General features: G+C 34.3%; 2 protein-coding genes across 2 annotated transcripts; one reads left to right on the plus strand and one right to left on the minus strand.

Annotated features, from left to right (window-relative positions):
- The first annotated feature begins 7071 nt into the window (after positions 1–7071).
- Positions 7072–9843, plus strand: LOC107606375 (subtilisin-like protease SBT1.7). The gene has a single exon (XM_016308440.3). The coding sequence runs from the start codon at positions 7284–7286 to the stop codon at positions 9588–9590; it is 2307 nt and encodes a 768-aa protein (XP_016163926.1). The 5' UTR covers positions 7072–7283; the 3' UTR covers positions 9591–9843.
- A 780-nt stretch (positions 9844–10623) lies between these two features.
- On the minus strand, positions 10624–12556 carry LOC107606376 (ankyrin repeat family protein). Its single transcript, XM_016308441.3, has 3 exons — positions 12170–12556; positions 11520–11915; positions 10624–11089 (listed from the first exon to the last, which is right to left on the minus strand). Exons 1-3 carry the CDS (start codon positions 12441–12443, stop codon positions 10776–10778), a joined length of 984 nt encoding a protein of 327 aa, XP_016163927.1. The 5' UTR covers positions 12444–12556; the 3' UTR covers positions 10624–10775.
- Between the last annotated feature and the right edge of the window lie 1714 nt (positions 12557–14270).

The following is a 14270-nucleotide window of genomic DNA, read 5'->3' on the forward strand; positions in this document are numbered from 1 at the left end:
GAGGAGGTGGATGGCTATAAATAAGGATTGAGAGTTAGAGTTTGGGTGTGTGAGTCATGTGTGAATGATTTGTAACAAACACGTGAGCAATGCAATGTTCTTTCCACCAAAGCTTCCTTTCTTTTGTGTTCTCTTGTGTTCTTAGCTTTCTTGCTAAATATTGAGGGTTAGGCTAACTTGGTCTTAGCTCAAGAGGTTAAATAAGTTCGAGTGCCGGCACGGTAGCGTTGGAGTGTGTCCAAGACCGTGACATATAGCTTGTGGGAACAAGCGTCTTCACTAACATTTTGAAAAAAATGTAAGAAAGTATATGTACAAATATATATATGTTTCATTGAAAAATTATATTTGTGTCACATTAAAAAGAATACTTATTAAATTTTGTTTTAAAATATTTATTATATGTTTTTAACTTTTAGAATTAAATTTTAATATACTATTAGTGTAAAATAATTTTACATGTGTATCTAATTACGTAACACTATATCATAAAATATAATTATCTTTTATATTGATTACATTCGCATAAATGATCATCTAAAAAATAGACGTAATTAGACAATTGTATAAAATATTTTACATTATCAGTAACTATAAATATAAGATAAAAATATATATTAAACTAATTTAATAAAAAACAAAATATTATTGGAGCATTATTTAATAATCAACGAATTTATTTAGTTAAAATTTATATCCTTGAATTTTTTTTACTCAATTTTAATATTTACTAATAATTTGAAAAATTTTGTACAAGACATGTATTTTGATAATTAATTCTCAAAAATAAATTAGATTAAAATTTATTTAAAAATTAATTAAAATATAACATATTTTATACTTTTATCTATCTAAGTAACTAATTATTATTATTATTATTATTATTATTATTATTATTATACTTGAAATTAATGTTTTGCCTTTCTTTTATTAAATAATTGAATAATTATTAAATAATCTATAAAATATATAATGAGAATATGAGAAATTTAGTGCATAATTATTTTTCTAAAATACCATTATTGTATATAATACGTACCTAAAATCTCGGCAACCAAATTCGAAAAGCTCGAACACGTAGGATGCAAGTTAATCACAATAAGCAAAATGGTTTAATTTCAGAACTCACATAGCGATATATATGCTTGGCCTGACCAAGATTCTCGACAAATCTCAAAATGTCACAACAAACGCTTACTCTATATAAGAAACAAAAAAGCAATGCACCAAAACACACTCATATTCTTTACCCACTTTTGCTTGTCTTTCCTTTATAGTTAAAGATTCACTTCTGACTTGAGCGACGAAATATCTTTTGTAGATGTTTCACCCGCAGTGTTTGAATCAGGCCGACGTATAGCTCTTCCAGCAGAAACAGCCCTTTGGGTATAGGAGTAGCTATAGTTCGGCACGACCATCACAAATGGAGCATTTGGCGCCCATCGTGGAGATGAGTTATACTAACCCCACCATATTAAATCTCTTTTATTGAACACTCTATTCGCACGGACATTAATAATGGTTAACAACGGGATCCTGCAACTGATTCAGTTCGAGCTGCTGGCTCAAAATGCGGAACTCCAAGTGAAGGTTCAGAGGGTAATTGACCTACTAGTCCAACACCAAAATGAAAAGAAAGACAAGGGAGATCCCAAAAATACAAACTTAAATAATGAACATGTGTTGAAAGTTCGTGCAAAAGAAACAATCACTCCGAAGGAGAAAAAGACGATATCCAATCCCTTTTCATAGGGCATCATGAAATTTCATCTGCCGAAAAATTTTACGTTGCCTACCACTTTCAAACCATACGAGGGGTTCGGAGACCCACACATCCACATCACTAAATTTCAGACGATGATTTTTTTAATGGTGCTTCTAATCCTATACTTTGTCACTCTTTTCTAATTTTTTTTAGACGATGTTGTTTTACTTTGTTATCTAAGTTGCCTGTAGGGTCCATTTCAAATTTTAAAGACTTGGCGGAGGTCTTTACTAACCACTTTGCCACTTCTAAAATATACGTACATGGATAAGTTTATCTTAGTACTATCAAATAAGGACAGTATAAAAGTCTCAAAGATTATATGACGCGCTTTGCCAAAGTAATCATGAAAATTTTAGACTTCAGTCCGAATGTACACTTACATACAATCAAAAACGGTCTTTGTCCCGATAAATTTTAAGAGATTATAATAGTAATAAAATTAAAGACGTTAGTCGAATTTCGAAAAAAAACTGTTGAACAAATAGAGATTGAAGAGTTCTGCAAAACTCAGAGAATAGACAAAGAGCAACTTCGGCGGAGAAAACTCCCAAGCCACAAAACAACAAGAATAAAAGAGGTCAATGGTTTAGATAAATTTATAGTGCCATAGTGGGATCTTATCCGAAACTTATCTCATCCATCCTGAATAGGGATATCATAATAATGCTACCTCTAGCCTCTGTCTAACTAAAAATAATACAGTACTTTAAAAAAAAAAAACAAAAAAAAAATACAGGACAACCTGCTCAATTGTCAAGCATAACCGCTGAATTGCTTCCCATATCGAAATTATGCTTGTTCCATTAGACGTATGTTTCCCTTGAAAATCCCTTTTCTTTTCTTTTATGTTTTTAATCATATTCCAGATTAGTGGTATATCTTTCAAAGTCGTATAGTGTGTGCGCCATGCGCGTACAAAACATATGAAAGAAAGTGCATATATAATCATAGAAAAGTATACGGTACTAATAGATTATCTGTTAATTTATTGTCAATAATAATTAATTATTATATTTTAAACACATATATAAAGAGACACATTCAAAAAATATACTATAAAGATACTTTTATTAAATTCAGTCGTAAAAAAGACATTTTTATTAGACACATCTACAAAAACACTTCCATTAAACACAATTATAAATAAGAGTTGGCGGAAATTAGCAAAAATGCTGTTGGTAACATAATGGAATTGTATAATCATTTACTAATCATAATTCATATATACAATCTAGTTGTATAAAACACTTTTTAAAGTATAGAAATGGTAAAATAAAATTTTGAAGATTTAGTTACTGTTATTTCAATATAGTTGTGGACTTGTTGAAGACGGAGATGATGAAGGGTGAATTAATAATTTCATACAAAAGTTAAGTTGATGGAATTAACAAATGCGTAATTTTCAATTAGTCGGTTTTTTTCTGTTGACAGTTTGGTCGCTGATTTAGTGGGGTATCCAGTGGTACATAAACCGTGCTGGCAAAAGCTAAATACTGATCCATATATATAAGCGATTTTTGTGGTTTGAAATTGCAAACATGGAACGTGGTTGGAACTTAAGAGTCATTTTCTTTGATGTATATGCGCCAATGCTTAGAGGCCATACAAAGTCAGATTTTGTGCAATAGCCCAAAACAATTGATAGGATTAATTCTTCTTGTCATTATTGTTACTAGTTCACTAGTGCAAATGTGAAACGATGTTACATATATAAATGCTTATCAATCGATGTTAATTAATTAAAGGTAGTTACTCTAATAAAAATGTTAAAAATATTTTTTTATTGTGATTTTTATTCAAAAAAATGTGACTTTTTTGTTTAGCCTCATTTTAAATAAAATTAAGGCAAGTCCTACAATTTATCATCCAATGATCAAAATAAAATATCTTCATAGAATGAAAATTATAAAATCTTCATTGAAATAACTACCTTAATTAAATAGTATATTCTAGATATTAGACGGTAGTTTAAGGTAAATATATTAAACGTTACTTAATAAGTGATGATAAAAAACAATTAATTAGTATTTGCATTTAACAATCCTTCTTTGACATGTTTATATACATATAAGTAAATTATCAAAATAATATTCGCAAGATTTTGACACTGATAAAAAAGATTTTGAAAGATGCGAAAGATCAAATAATCCTTGAAAATTTTTAAAATTTAACAAAAAATCCAAACGTAAAAAGAATGACGTCGCAATGAATGAAAAATGCTGATCTATCAATCGGAAAAGCTTCAGTGACGGTGGCAAAGAGAGCTTCGATGGCATTTTCCTCATTTTCTTCCAATCCAAAATTCTTTTATACCCGTTCATTCATCAACCATGAGAGCTCCAATGACTTTCCTCCTTTTCTTTCAATCCAAAATTCTTTTCGCACCTTTGCAAGGCAGTCTTGCTTCATAGAATCTATGATTGCTTGCTCCTCCAAGAGAAGGTCTTCCATGAGATCAGTGAACCCTTGTTGTTGTGGTTGGTGGAAGTAGCAGCGGCGCCATTGTTGTTGTTGTTTTTGTTCTTGTAGATGTAACTTTTGCAGGTTTTGTGGTTGAAGAAGATGAACCAGTGGTATCTGGTGAGACTTGAAGGTACAATTCAATAAAAGAGTTGTTGAAAAAAGACATACCATCTCTTACATATAGAATGAGCTCGAAAGAAAACAAGAGGAGGACGAGGATGCGATCGATGAGCCTCTCAGGAAGCTTGCTCCATATTCTGATGTTCATCCATGATGTGGTGTTGAAGGTGCAACGACGGAAGTGGTGCCACCGATGATAACTAAGGTGTAAGAAAGGATAAGGATGGTGATGGTGATGATGAAAACCTTCCATGATTGTTCGATAAGAAAGGTAATAAAGAAGAAAGAGGACGTCAGCGATTAGGAAAATTAGAATTCAGAGTTCTCTCTCAATACTTTTAGTTGTGAAGTCAGCGATTTTCATTCACTGTGACATCATATTTTTCATGTTTTAGTATTTTTATCAAATTTTAAAATTTTTTGGGAGTTATTTTATCTTTCGCTTCTTTTTGGATCTTTTTGTCAGTGTCAAAATCTTTCGAGTCCCATTTTGGAACACACGTGTGTGTATATATATATATATATATATATATGACTATAGCAAAGTATTTTTTTAAACTTAAACATTTAGGCAATGTTTCTTTCTAGAAGCTGAAATTGTGACTAGAGAATTGAAACTCAGTATTGGATTTGGTAGTCAAAAATTAGAACTAAAATTTTAATCTTGGAATACAAAATTTCAGTCTCTTCAGTACCTCCAGAAAGTGGGGACAGAAGGGACTGAAGACTAAAATTTAAATAATATTCTTTTTGGAAAAAAATCCACGGCCTTTGACAATTACCTCGAAAGACAACGGGGCTTTCAACAAAAAAATATTATTTTCGGCCCCTGATCTTTACTTTTATGAGACTGATTAGCCTCTCTATCAATATTTTTTATCACTGATACAGGACTAATCAATCTCATAAAAGTAAAAATTAGGGAGCTAGAAAGGATTTCTTTTTGTTTAAAGACCTCGTAGTCCCTTCGAAAAAATTATCAAAGACCGGAATGGATATTCACTCTTTTTTTTTAAAAGATACTCCCGTTTAATTTTTCAAATTCCAAATCTGTTCATCAATTTTCATATTTATGTTAAACTAAACATGATACTTAAACATGACTCAGTCCAATACATTTTACACAAAAAATAATACAAAAACTTAATTTAATCTCTCCCTCAATCTCTATCTCCCAATCTCAATCTCCCTTCTAAACACAGCCTTAACAAATTGTATCCTTACCGTATCCACTTGTTGCCTAAAAGGAAAAAAAGGTGATTGGTGGGTCCTTCTTGTTGTAATTTGATTTTGGGTGGCATGGAACATCCACTTGGTCACGAGTGAAGCTGACCTGATAAACCTATTAACTATTGGCCACTGTGAAAGCAGCAATTAGCTAAGATTTGGATTTCAATAGGTAAGGAAGGTCGAAAGTTCACATTATGTTGCATTTTCATCACTCACTGATTGTCTTTTGTCATGGTGCTTCTTCCTTACCTACAACAAATTGAATACAGCAAATTCAACATGTCGTCATTCTTCAATTTTTGTTGCTTTGGTCCCTGAATTTGTCATTTTCTTGAGTTAAGCACGATGGTAATAACCTAATACATCTTTTGTTCAGACCTCGGTAGTGGCTGTAACACTAGAATTTTGTGGACCATAAGATAAGTAGCAATATCTCAGTGGCCTTATTTGTCGAATTCATACTTAATTAGCATTATCTTAATCTCACCATTGCTCTTATTTCATTGTCTCTACTCTTTACAATATAATTTGGCTATCTAGAATAATTTATTCTTAACAAGTGTTTGCACTTTAAAATACTTGTTATATATTTATATTCAATAAATGTACACATAAGAATATTTTTTATTGCTTAATAAATAACTTGAAGTATTTGTTAGCAACTCTTTTTAGGAAGAATTTGTAAATAACAAGTGATTCTGATGAATTTGTTGATAAAACAAAATATATAGCCAGCCCCAGCGAAAAGCTACCATTTAATTTCTCTTTGATTGGATAATACCAATTAAATAACTTTGTTGGGGTTTTGCTAATCACATAGAATCTGGTAATATAAGATATTTGTATCGACATAATTATTTCATGTCACTAACCCACTAAGATGATGTTAATCATAGTAGCTAGAATCTCGATTTAATTTTTAAAATCTTCCGATATTACGATTTTAAATGAGTCTATCGATTTTATAAAATTTGTATTAAGTCTGACGATTTTAAAATTTAAATCTTGTTAAAATTTTACGTTTTATGTTCTTAATTTACCTTTTCGATTTCACATAAAATTTCGATTTTCTCTATCTTCAACCTGAATAATTGTGATTCAGTCATTCCAAAAAAGCTATCTATTTTATGTGATCCTTCACATACTTTCCTTCTCATAATTTTTAAAATCAAAGTGAAAGTGATATCTACACCTTTTACGGAAGAGATATAAAATTTGTCATAGTGGTACACGAGTTTAGTGTTTCCCACTTTATTGTATACAAATGCACAGGAAACATTTTCAAGCAACTTGAAGCATGATATAACACATGAGAAAGAGTATTTTAATTCTCCCATACATACATATGTATTAAAGTGGTATATCACTATATCAGCAAAATAAACCATATCTACTCAGACATACAGTAGTGTCCCATTTGCCATTACCACTAGGGCCTAGGCCAACTCCTCCTTTTATAAAGTTATAGAAGGGAAAACTGAAGTAATTATTGGAATAGGACCCAAAAGAATTAAAAAATAAGTAATAATTGGAATGTGTGTTTGCAGTAAAAGAATCTTCTTTATCTATGCTGACTATGCGCACTCAATAATTCAAATCTAATTATAAATAGCAGCTACATACTATTACTATCCCTGCATCTAAGAAGCCATAGACTAAATTGGCTTAGACACAGAGAGTTAGAGTGAGAGAGTTCTGTGACATGATGAATTCACTGATTTTCAAGTGTGTTCTGCTTATGGTTCTGTCCTGCAGATACACCATAGCAGAAACCAAAACAGAGTACCCCAAAAAGAACACATATATAATTCACATGGACAAGTTCAACATGCCATCAAGTTTCAATGACCATCTTCAGTGGTATGATTCATCTCTCAAAGCAGTTTCGGAATCTGCAGAGATGCTCTACACCTACAAACATGTAGCTCACGGATTCTCCACAAAGCTAACTGCTCAAGAAGCAGAATTACTTGCCAACCAACCGGGAATCCTCTCTGTTATCCCCGAAGTTCGATACGAGCTTCACACAACTCGAACACCAGAGTTCTTGGGGTTGGCAGAAAAAACATCAACTCATGCAATTTCCTCTGACAAACAAAGCGAAGTGATTGTTGGAGTGCTTGACACCGGAGTATGGCCTGAACTTAAAAGCTTCGACGACACGGGGCTTGGACCGGTACCAAGCAGTTGGAGAGGCACTTGTGAGACAGGTAACAACTTCAACTCGTCAAATTGTAACAAGAAACTCGTTGGTGCAAGATTCTTTGCCAAAGGATATGAAGCAGCCTTTGGACCCATCGATTTGAAGACAGAATCAAAATCGCCTAGGGATGATGATGGCCATGGAAGTCACACTTCAACTACAGCAGCAGGATCTGTTGTTTCAGGAGCTAGCCTCTTTGGTTATGCTTCAGGGACAGCAAGAGGAATGGCCCCACAAGCACGCGTGGCCGTTTACAAAGTGTGTTGGGTTGGAGGGTGCTTCACTTCAGATATCGCTGCTGCAATCGACAGGGCCATTGAAGATGGTGTGAATGTGCTTTCCATGTCTATTGGGGGATCTGTAACTGATTACTCCAGGGACATTATTGCAATTGGAACATTTGCAGCCACAGCACATGGAATTCTAGTATCCAATTCTGCAGGAAACAGTGGGCCTAGTGAAGCATCCGTGTCTAACGTGGCTCCATGGATAACCACCGTTGGTGCTGGAACTATAGACCGTGATTTCCCTGCTTATATCACCCTTGGAAATGGAAAGAAATACGCGGGGGTGTCTCTTTACAATGGAAAACTACCATCTAATTCTGCAGTGCCACTTGTCTATGCCGGCAATGTAAGTAGTTTATCCAGTGGACGTCTATGCACCAAGGATAGTTTGATTAGCAGTAAAGTTTCGGGCAAAATCGTGGTGTGCGAGCGCGGAGGAAATCCAAGAGTGGAAAAGAGTTTGGTTGTGAAGAAGGCTGGAGGAATTGGGATGATTCTAGCAAACACTGCAGAATATGGGGAAGAGCTAGTTGCAGATTCTTTCCTCATCCCTGCAGCAGCATTAGGCCAGAAAGAGAGCAATGAAGTCAAGAAGTATGCAGCCTCAACTCCAAATCCAACTGTCAAAATCGAATTCGGAGGCACGCATTTAGGGGTTCAGCCATCCCCAGTGGTGGCAGCATTCAGCTCCAGAGGACCAAATTTGCTCACTCCAAAAATACTCAAACCAGATTTGATAGCGCCTGGAGTGAACATCCTAGCTGGGTGGACCGGAGCAGTTGGACCAACCGGTTTGTCTGTTGACAAAAGGCATGTGAGCTTCAACATCGTCTCTGGCACTTCCATGTCCTGCCCCCATGTTAGTGGCCTAGCTGCCCTTCTTAAGGGAGCTCACCCAGAATGGAGCCCTGCAGCCATAAGGTCTGCCCTTATGACCACATCCTACACATCCTACAAAAATGGACAATCCATAAAAGATGTTGCAACCGGACTGCCGGCTACGCCATTTGATTATGGTGCCGGGCATGTGGATCCAGTGGCTGCTCTTGATCCTGGTCTTGTCTATGATGCTACCGTGGATGATTACCTGAGCTTCTTCTGTGCCTTGAACTACACTTCATCTCAAATAAAGCTTGCCACAAGAAGAGTATATACCTGCAGCAAAAGAAAGACCTATAGAGTTGAAGATCTCAATTACCCATCTTTTGCTGTTCCTTTTGACACAAGTTCAGGCATAGGTGGCGGTTCTAACGCACCAACCACTGTCCAATACAAGAGGACTTTAACCAACATGGGCACCCCAGCAACATATAAGGTTTCGGTGTCATCAAAGTCTCCATCCGTGAAGATTGTGATTGAACCAGAAATACTTAGTTTCAAGGAAGTGAACGAGAAGAAGGGCTACACTGTCACATTCACAGCATCTTCAATGCCATCCGGCACCAACAGCTTCGCTTTTCTGCAATGGTCTGATGGGAAACATAATGTTACCAGTCCCATTGCTTTCAGCTGGACCTGACAGTGAGTGAGATTTGAAGGCCCTAACTCTGAATTACATATGCAGCAATACATACATGGTTGAGTACAAGGGTTCATGTGATGCTGTGTATTTGGTCCAGCAAAGTAGGCCTAACAGAACAGCTCATGACTCATGATGATGTAATGTATCTCTTATGTTGCTCCTATTTGAAGCTAGTCAAACAATAATTGTACAGAAATAACTGTGCAATGGCACTTTTCTAATGTAGCTTATATAATTGTACTTCTGAACTTATTTGGATTTTTCCTTGGCTCGGTAAAAAGAAAAAAGAATACGAATCAATCACTGAGCAGAAACTATACTATAGTCTTATCACATTCCTTGGATCATACGTTCACTCCTCAAAAACATTACGAAACAAATTCTAGTTTAGACATTGACAGAATCAAGACCATGCAAAAATAGTCTATTTCGGTATCATATTATCAACACTAAAGTCAAAAAAATCATCACTTCAAACGAGGGCATAATGATGATGGGACTAATAACTACTACGTTTGAAATAAATTACAGCCATCCCAAGAATCAAAATCACCTATCTTAATCAGAAAATAGGGGCCCGTCTTTTGATCAGAATCCCAAGTGTGAAACCTCAGAGTCACACGTCATTGATTATATTTGACTTCTTTTCTTTTATCCATCCATTGTTGATTGGGAACATGTCCAGTAACATTTGAGAGGACGATAACTCTTCATACGTTTGCATTTCTTCTCAGGCTTGTGTATTTTACTCTATCATTATGATTTCAGTTCCTACATTTATCCCCATCTATTTGTGTTTTAATCCTTCACAATTTTACCTATAACAGTACCACCCTTAATTCTTTACCTGTTTTGAGTGAATAATCAATATTTACGGTTTTAATTCCTAGAGGACTAGAGTTGTAAAAAACAAAATGGCTATATAGGACTTGGGAACTAAGATTTAAATAAGTTGAAACTAAGAAAATCAATGGTTCAATTGAACTGCAACTTCATACGCAAAATCTTAACAAAAGGAATTGTAATGAAATTTCCAAATAAAGCTCAAGATTTCATTATGAAACTAATGGTAACATTACAAAACTGTTTGGTAAATTACACAAGCAACAGCATATGAATTATGATGTGTTGGAATAATTTTGAATATGTAACTAAAATAAAGGCTCACTCCTAGCATGAACATCACTCGGGATCCTCTAAAGACTGACAGACAGGGAGGTAGTATGTATCAAGCTGCCAATATCTGTGTTTTACACCTTCCCAAACTTCTTCTCCCAAACAATCCTTAACGGGCAAAGGAATCAACTGTGTGGAATAACCCAAATTCTCGAGCTCAAGGGATACCAAATGGCAATACACAACATGAAAAAATGCATTAACACCACAAAGGCCATTGAAGAATGAATAGATCCCACCTGGCTTCAACAGTGCAGGAAGATGTTGGTGGAACTCTCTCAGGTCTTCATAGTACTCCCCATAGGTATCGAAGAAAATTCCTACACCATGAAGCGGTAAATGAACCATAAGTAACATTTAAGAAAGCTCAATTCACTAGGAATAAGAAAAGAATGAATAAATAGATAAAACAAAACACGTTTCCTATATTTTTAACAGAATCAGCAGTTATAAAGGTGGGAAATGGCCAGGTTCACTATATACTTTACTCTAATTTTGAAGGCTTGATCAATACTTACTTCAATACAGCCTTAGAATATATCGGAGACCAATTAGTTTTCATAGAATTCCAAACATCATTATTCATCATAAAGTAGTAGCAACAATAAGCAAATGAGTAAAGAGTTAGGAGTTATCACTTATCAGTATTTTAGACATCAAATTGAAAGAGAATCCTTCTGAGTAGTGAGTATTGATGCTTAAGCTCATGAGATTGAGATTGAGATTGACTGATTGAGAATTAGCAATTACCATCATATGTTTCAAGCTGAGACAGAACATCTTGCCAGCGACCAAAAACAATCTTCACATTTTCCTTCTTCCCCCAACCTGTACCAAGCATGCGTTCATAAACCTCCGGATGAGCCTCAACAATGGTGTGAGTGGCAGGTGCATACTGCTGAATGGCCGTATCGACAAGACCCATTCCGAATCCAATATTGAGTATGTGACCACCACCCGAACAAACAGCTTTAGCATGAGCCTCCATCAAGGGCTTCTCCCATGCCATCATCACAGCCTTGCTATCAGTGTCCATAAGTTTGTCTTCGCTGAAACTGACCCTATCTTCCAAGTAATCATGACCGGATTCCGCATTTTTATTTGCTTTTCTTGCAATTGTACCCAGGACCAGTTCAGCCTGAATCCCTAGAAAAGTGAATATATAGAAATCAGATCCCAATGGTATTAAATTATGGATTCAGACTCAAATTCAAGCAAAACGATGGAATCAAATTACTCTGTGTATTACAGTATCCAAACAAGTTGTATTTATATACATGAAGAACTAACTTGTAACTAACTTGCCGGCTAAGATAAACTACTAACTAACTTGAATAACAGACTAACTAATAAATTATAAATTCTGTAAAGTCATAACAGAAAGAAAGGAGGGTGCGCACCGGCATTGAGGAGGAGCTCGTAGGCGTCCTGATGGCCTGCTTCCATGGCGAAGTCACCGGCGGAGAGGTTGGAAGGAGAGAGGGCGTTCCATGGGGCGCCAGCAGAGAGAAGGATGGAGAGGATGTGTGCGTGCCCTTGCTTTGCAGCGTGCATAAGAGGAGTGAGGCCCTCCGCGTCGAAGTGGCTAACGTCGGCGCCGGAGTCTATCAGGGACTTCAGCTTTTCGGCGTCGCCGTTCCTGGCGGCGTCGCATAGTTGCTCCCCTTCGTTCATGGTTGCTCTCTGCTTAAACCCTACTCTCTACTTGGCCTCCCTTCCAACTTCCAAGGCTCCAAAATCTTTCATTTCCTTCTTTATTTTCCTTTTCTCTATTTAAATTGAAGTTACAGTTAATCAACCACTAATTTTAAAACTTCTATAAATAAAGATTGATGTAATTCATTTCTAAATAAAAATAGAATACGGCTACATGACTACATCTAAGAATAAGATATTTAATTAAGAAACTCAAAGTTGTAGAGTGCATATTAATTAATGAAAAGGAAAAATAAAAATCCTCTAAATTATATGAAAATATAAATCAAATATAATTCTATTTAAAAAATTTAGTATAATATATGATCTTGTTTAGAATATTTTTTTTATTTTTGGTTAAAACAAGAGGATTTGAAAATTAGGTTCTCTTAAGAAAATTAAGTAGTCAGTTATGTTAGGGGTACATTAATTTCAGTTACTAATTTTAACCATAAGTGTGCTGATAAAAAATTCAAGAAGATGAAGATATGAAGCTCTGTTTTTTTATTTTTTTCTTAATTTTTTAGATGATTTTTTTTTGTATGAACGATTAGAGATGAGGGTTGCGTGAGAACCCAGCAAACAAAGAATAAAGTGATTTTGTTTAGTACTTTTTAAATTTATTTAATTTTTTTGGTATGAATAATTGATTAGGATTTATAAAGAGACAAATGATTTTGTTAAATGTATTTTTGTTTTTGTTTTTTAAATCATTTAAATTCTAAAATTATAAAATTAAACAATTTAATTAATCTAAAAGAGTAATTTTTGTCTAATATATACAAAAAAAAGGTATTTAAGTCTTTTTATAAAATTAAATAATAAATATTTTTTATGTTTATTTAATTAAAAGGGTGTTTTAATAAAAATGGTGATATAATATATATTTAAAAAAGAAAAAATTAAATGCTGATGCAGAAAATAAATTTCATGTTGCTTGTTATTACTTGTCTATATTTTAAATATATCGGTAAGTACGAATTTATCATCGTACCATAGCAAGTACCTATATATATATATATACATATACGTATACAAATACATAAATTCAAAAATTGAAAACCAAATCCACTCTCACTCAACATCACCCTACACTCTCCCATTTCGGTTATATGTGCCTCCTTTCCCTTTTCTCGCACTATTCTCTCTTATTTCCTCTCTCTCGTGTATGATTCTCTCCTATTTCTCTCTTCACAGGCGCGATTCCTTCCTCCAGGCGTAATTTTCAACAGCGCCGCAATTCTCATGCGTGTTCTTTAACTGATTTTCGCTACTTGTTTTCTCTTTCTTCTAGTTTGATTTGGCATTTTCATCTCTAAATTAAAGTGAGTTTCTACTCCTTCTCCTTCTTCGATTTTTGCATGTTTGATTTTTACTACTTGTGTTTGATTTTGCTATTTCTTGTTTGATTTTAGGTTTGATTTTTGTTACTTTTGCCCTCTCTGATTCCTGCATTTTCTTTTCTGCATCAAGGTAAATTTTTCCTTCTTCTCCTTGTTCGATTTCTGTATGCTTGTTTTTTGCTATTCTTTTTTTTTATCTTGCTACTTTTTGTTTGATTTAGATCTCATTTTGCTATTTTTGCGTTTTCTACTTTAGGTCTCATTTTTTTGCTTTGAGTCACAATGAGCTTCTTCTCCTTTTATTTATTTATTTTTTTGCTATTTCTTTTCTCCCAAACACTCCATTTCAAGTCTAATTTAGACATTGTGCTTGATTTATACTTCTTGTTTGATTTTAGGTTTGATTTGCTACCTGTTTAAAATTTCTGTCTTCATTGTTAATTTTTATCTATTTATTTGTGCA

This window comes from Arachis ipaensis, chromosome B7 (genome assembly GCF_059453495.1).
Source record: "Arachis ipaensis isolate K30076 ecotype BB chromosome B7, ASM5945349v1, whole genome shotgun sequence".
NCBI classification, from domain to species: domain Eukaryota; kingdom Viridiplantae; phylum Streptophyta; class Magnoliopsida; order Fabales; family Fabaceae; genus Arachis; species Arachis ipaensis.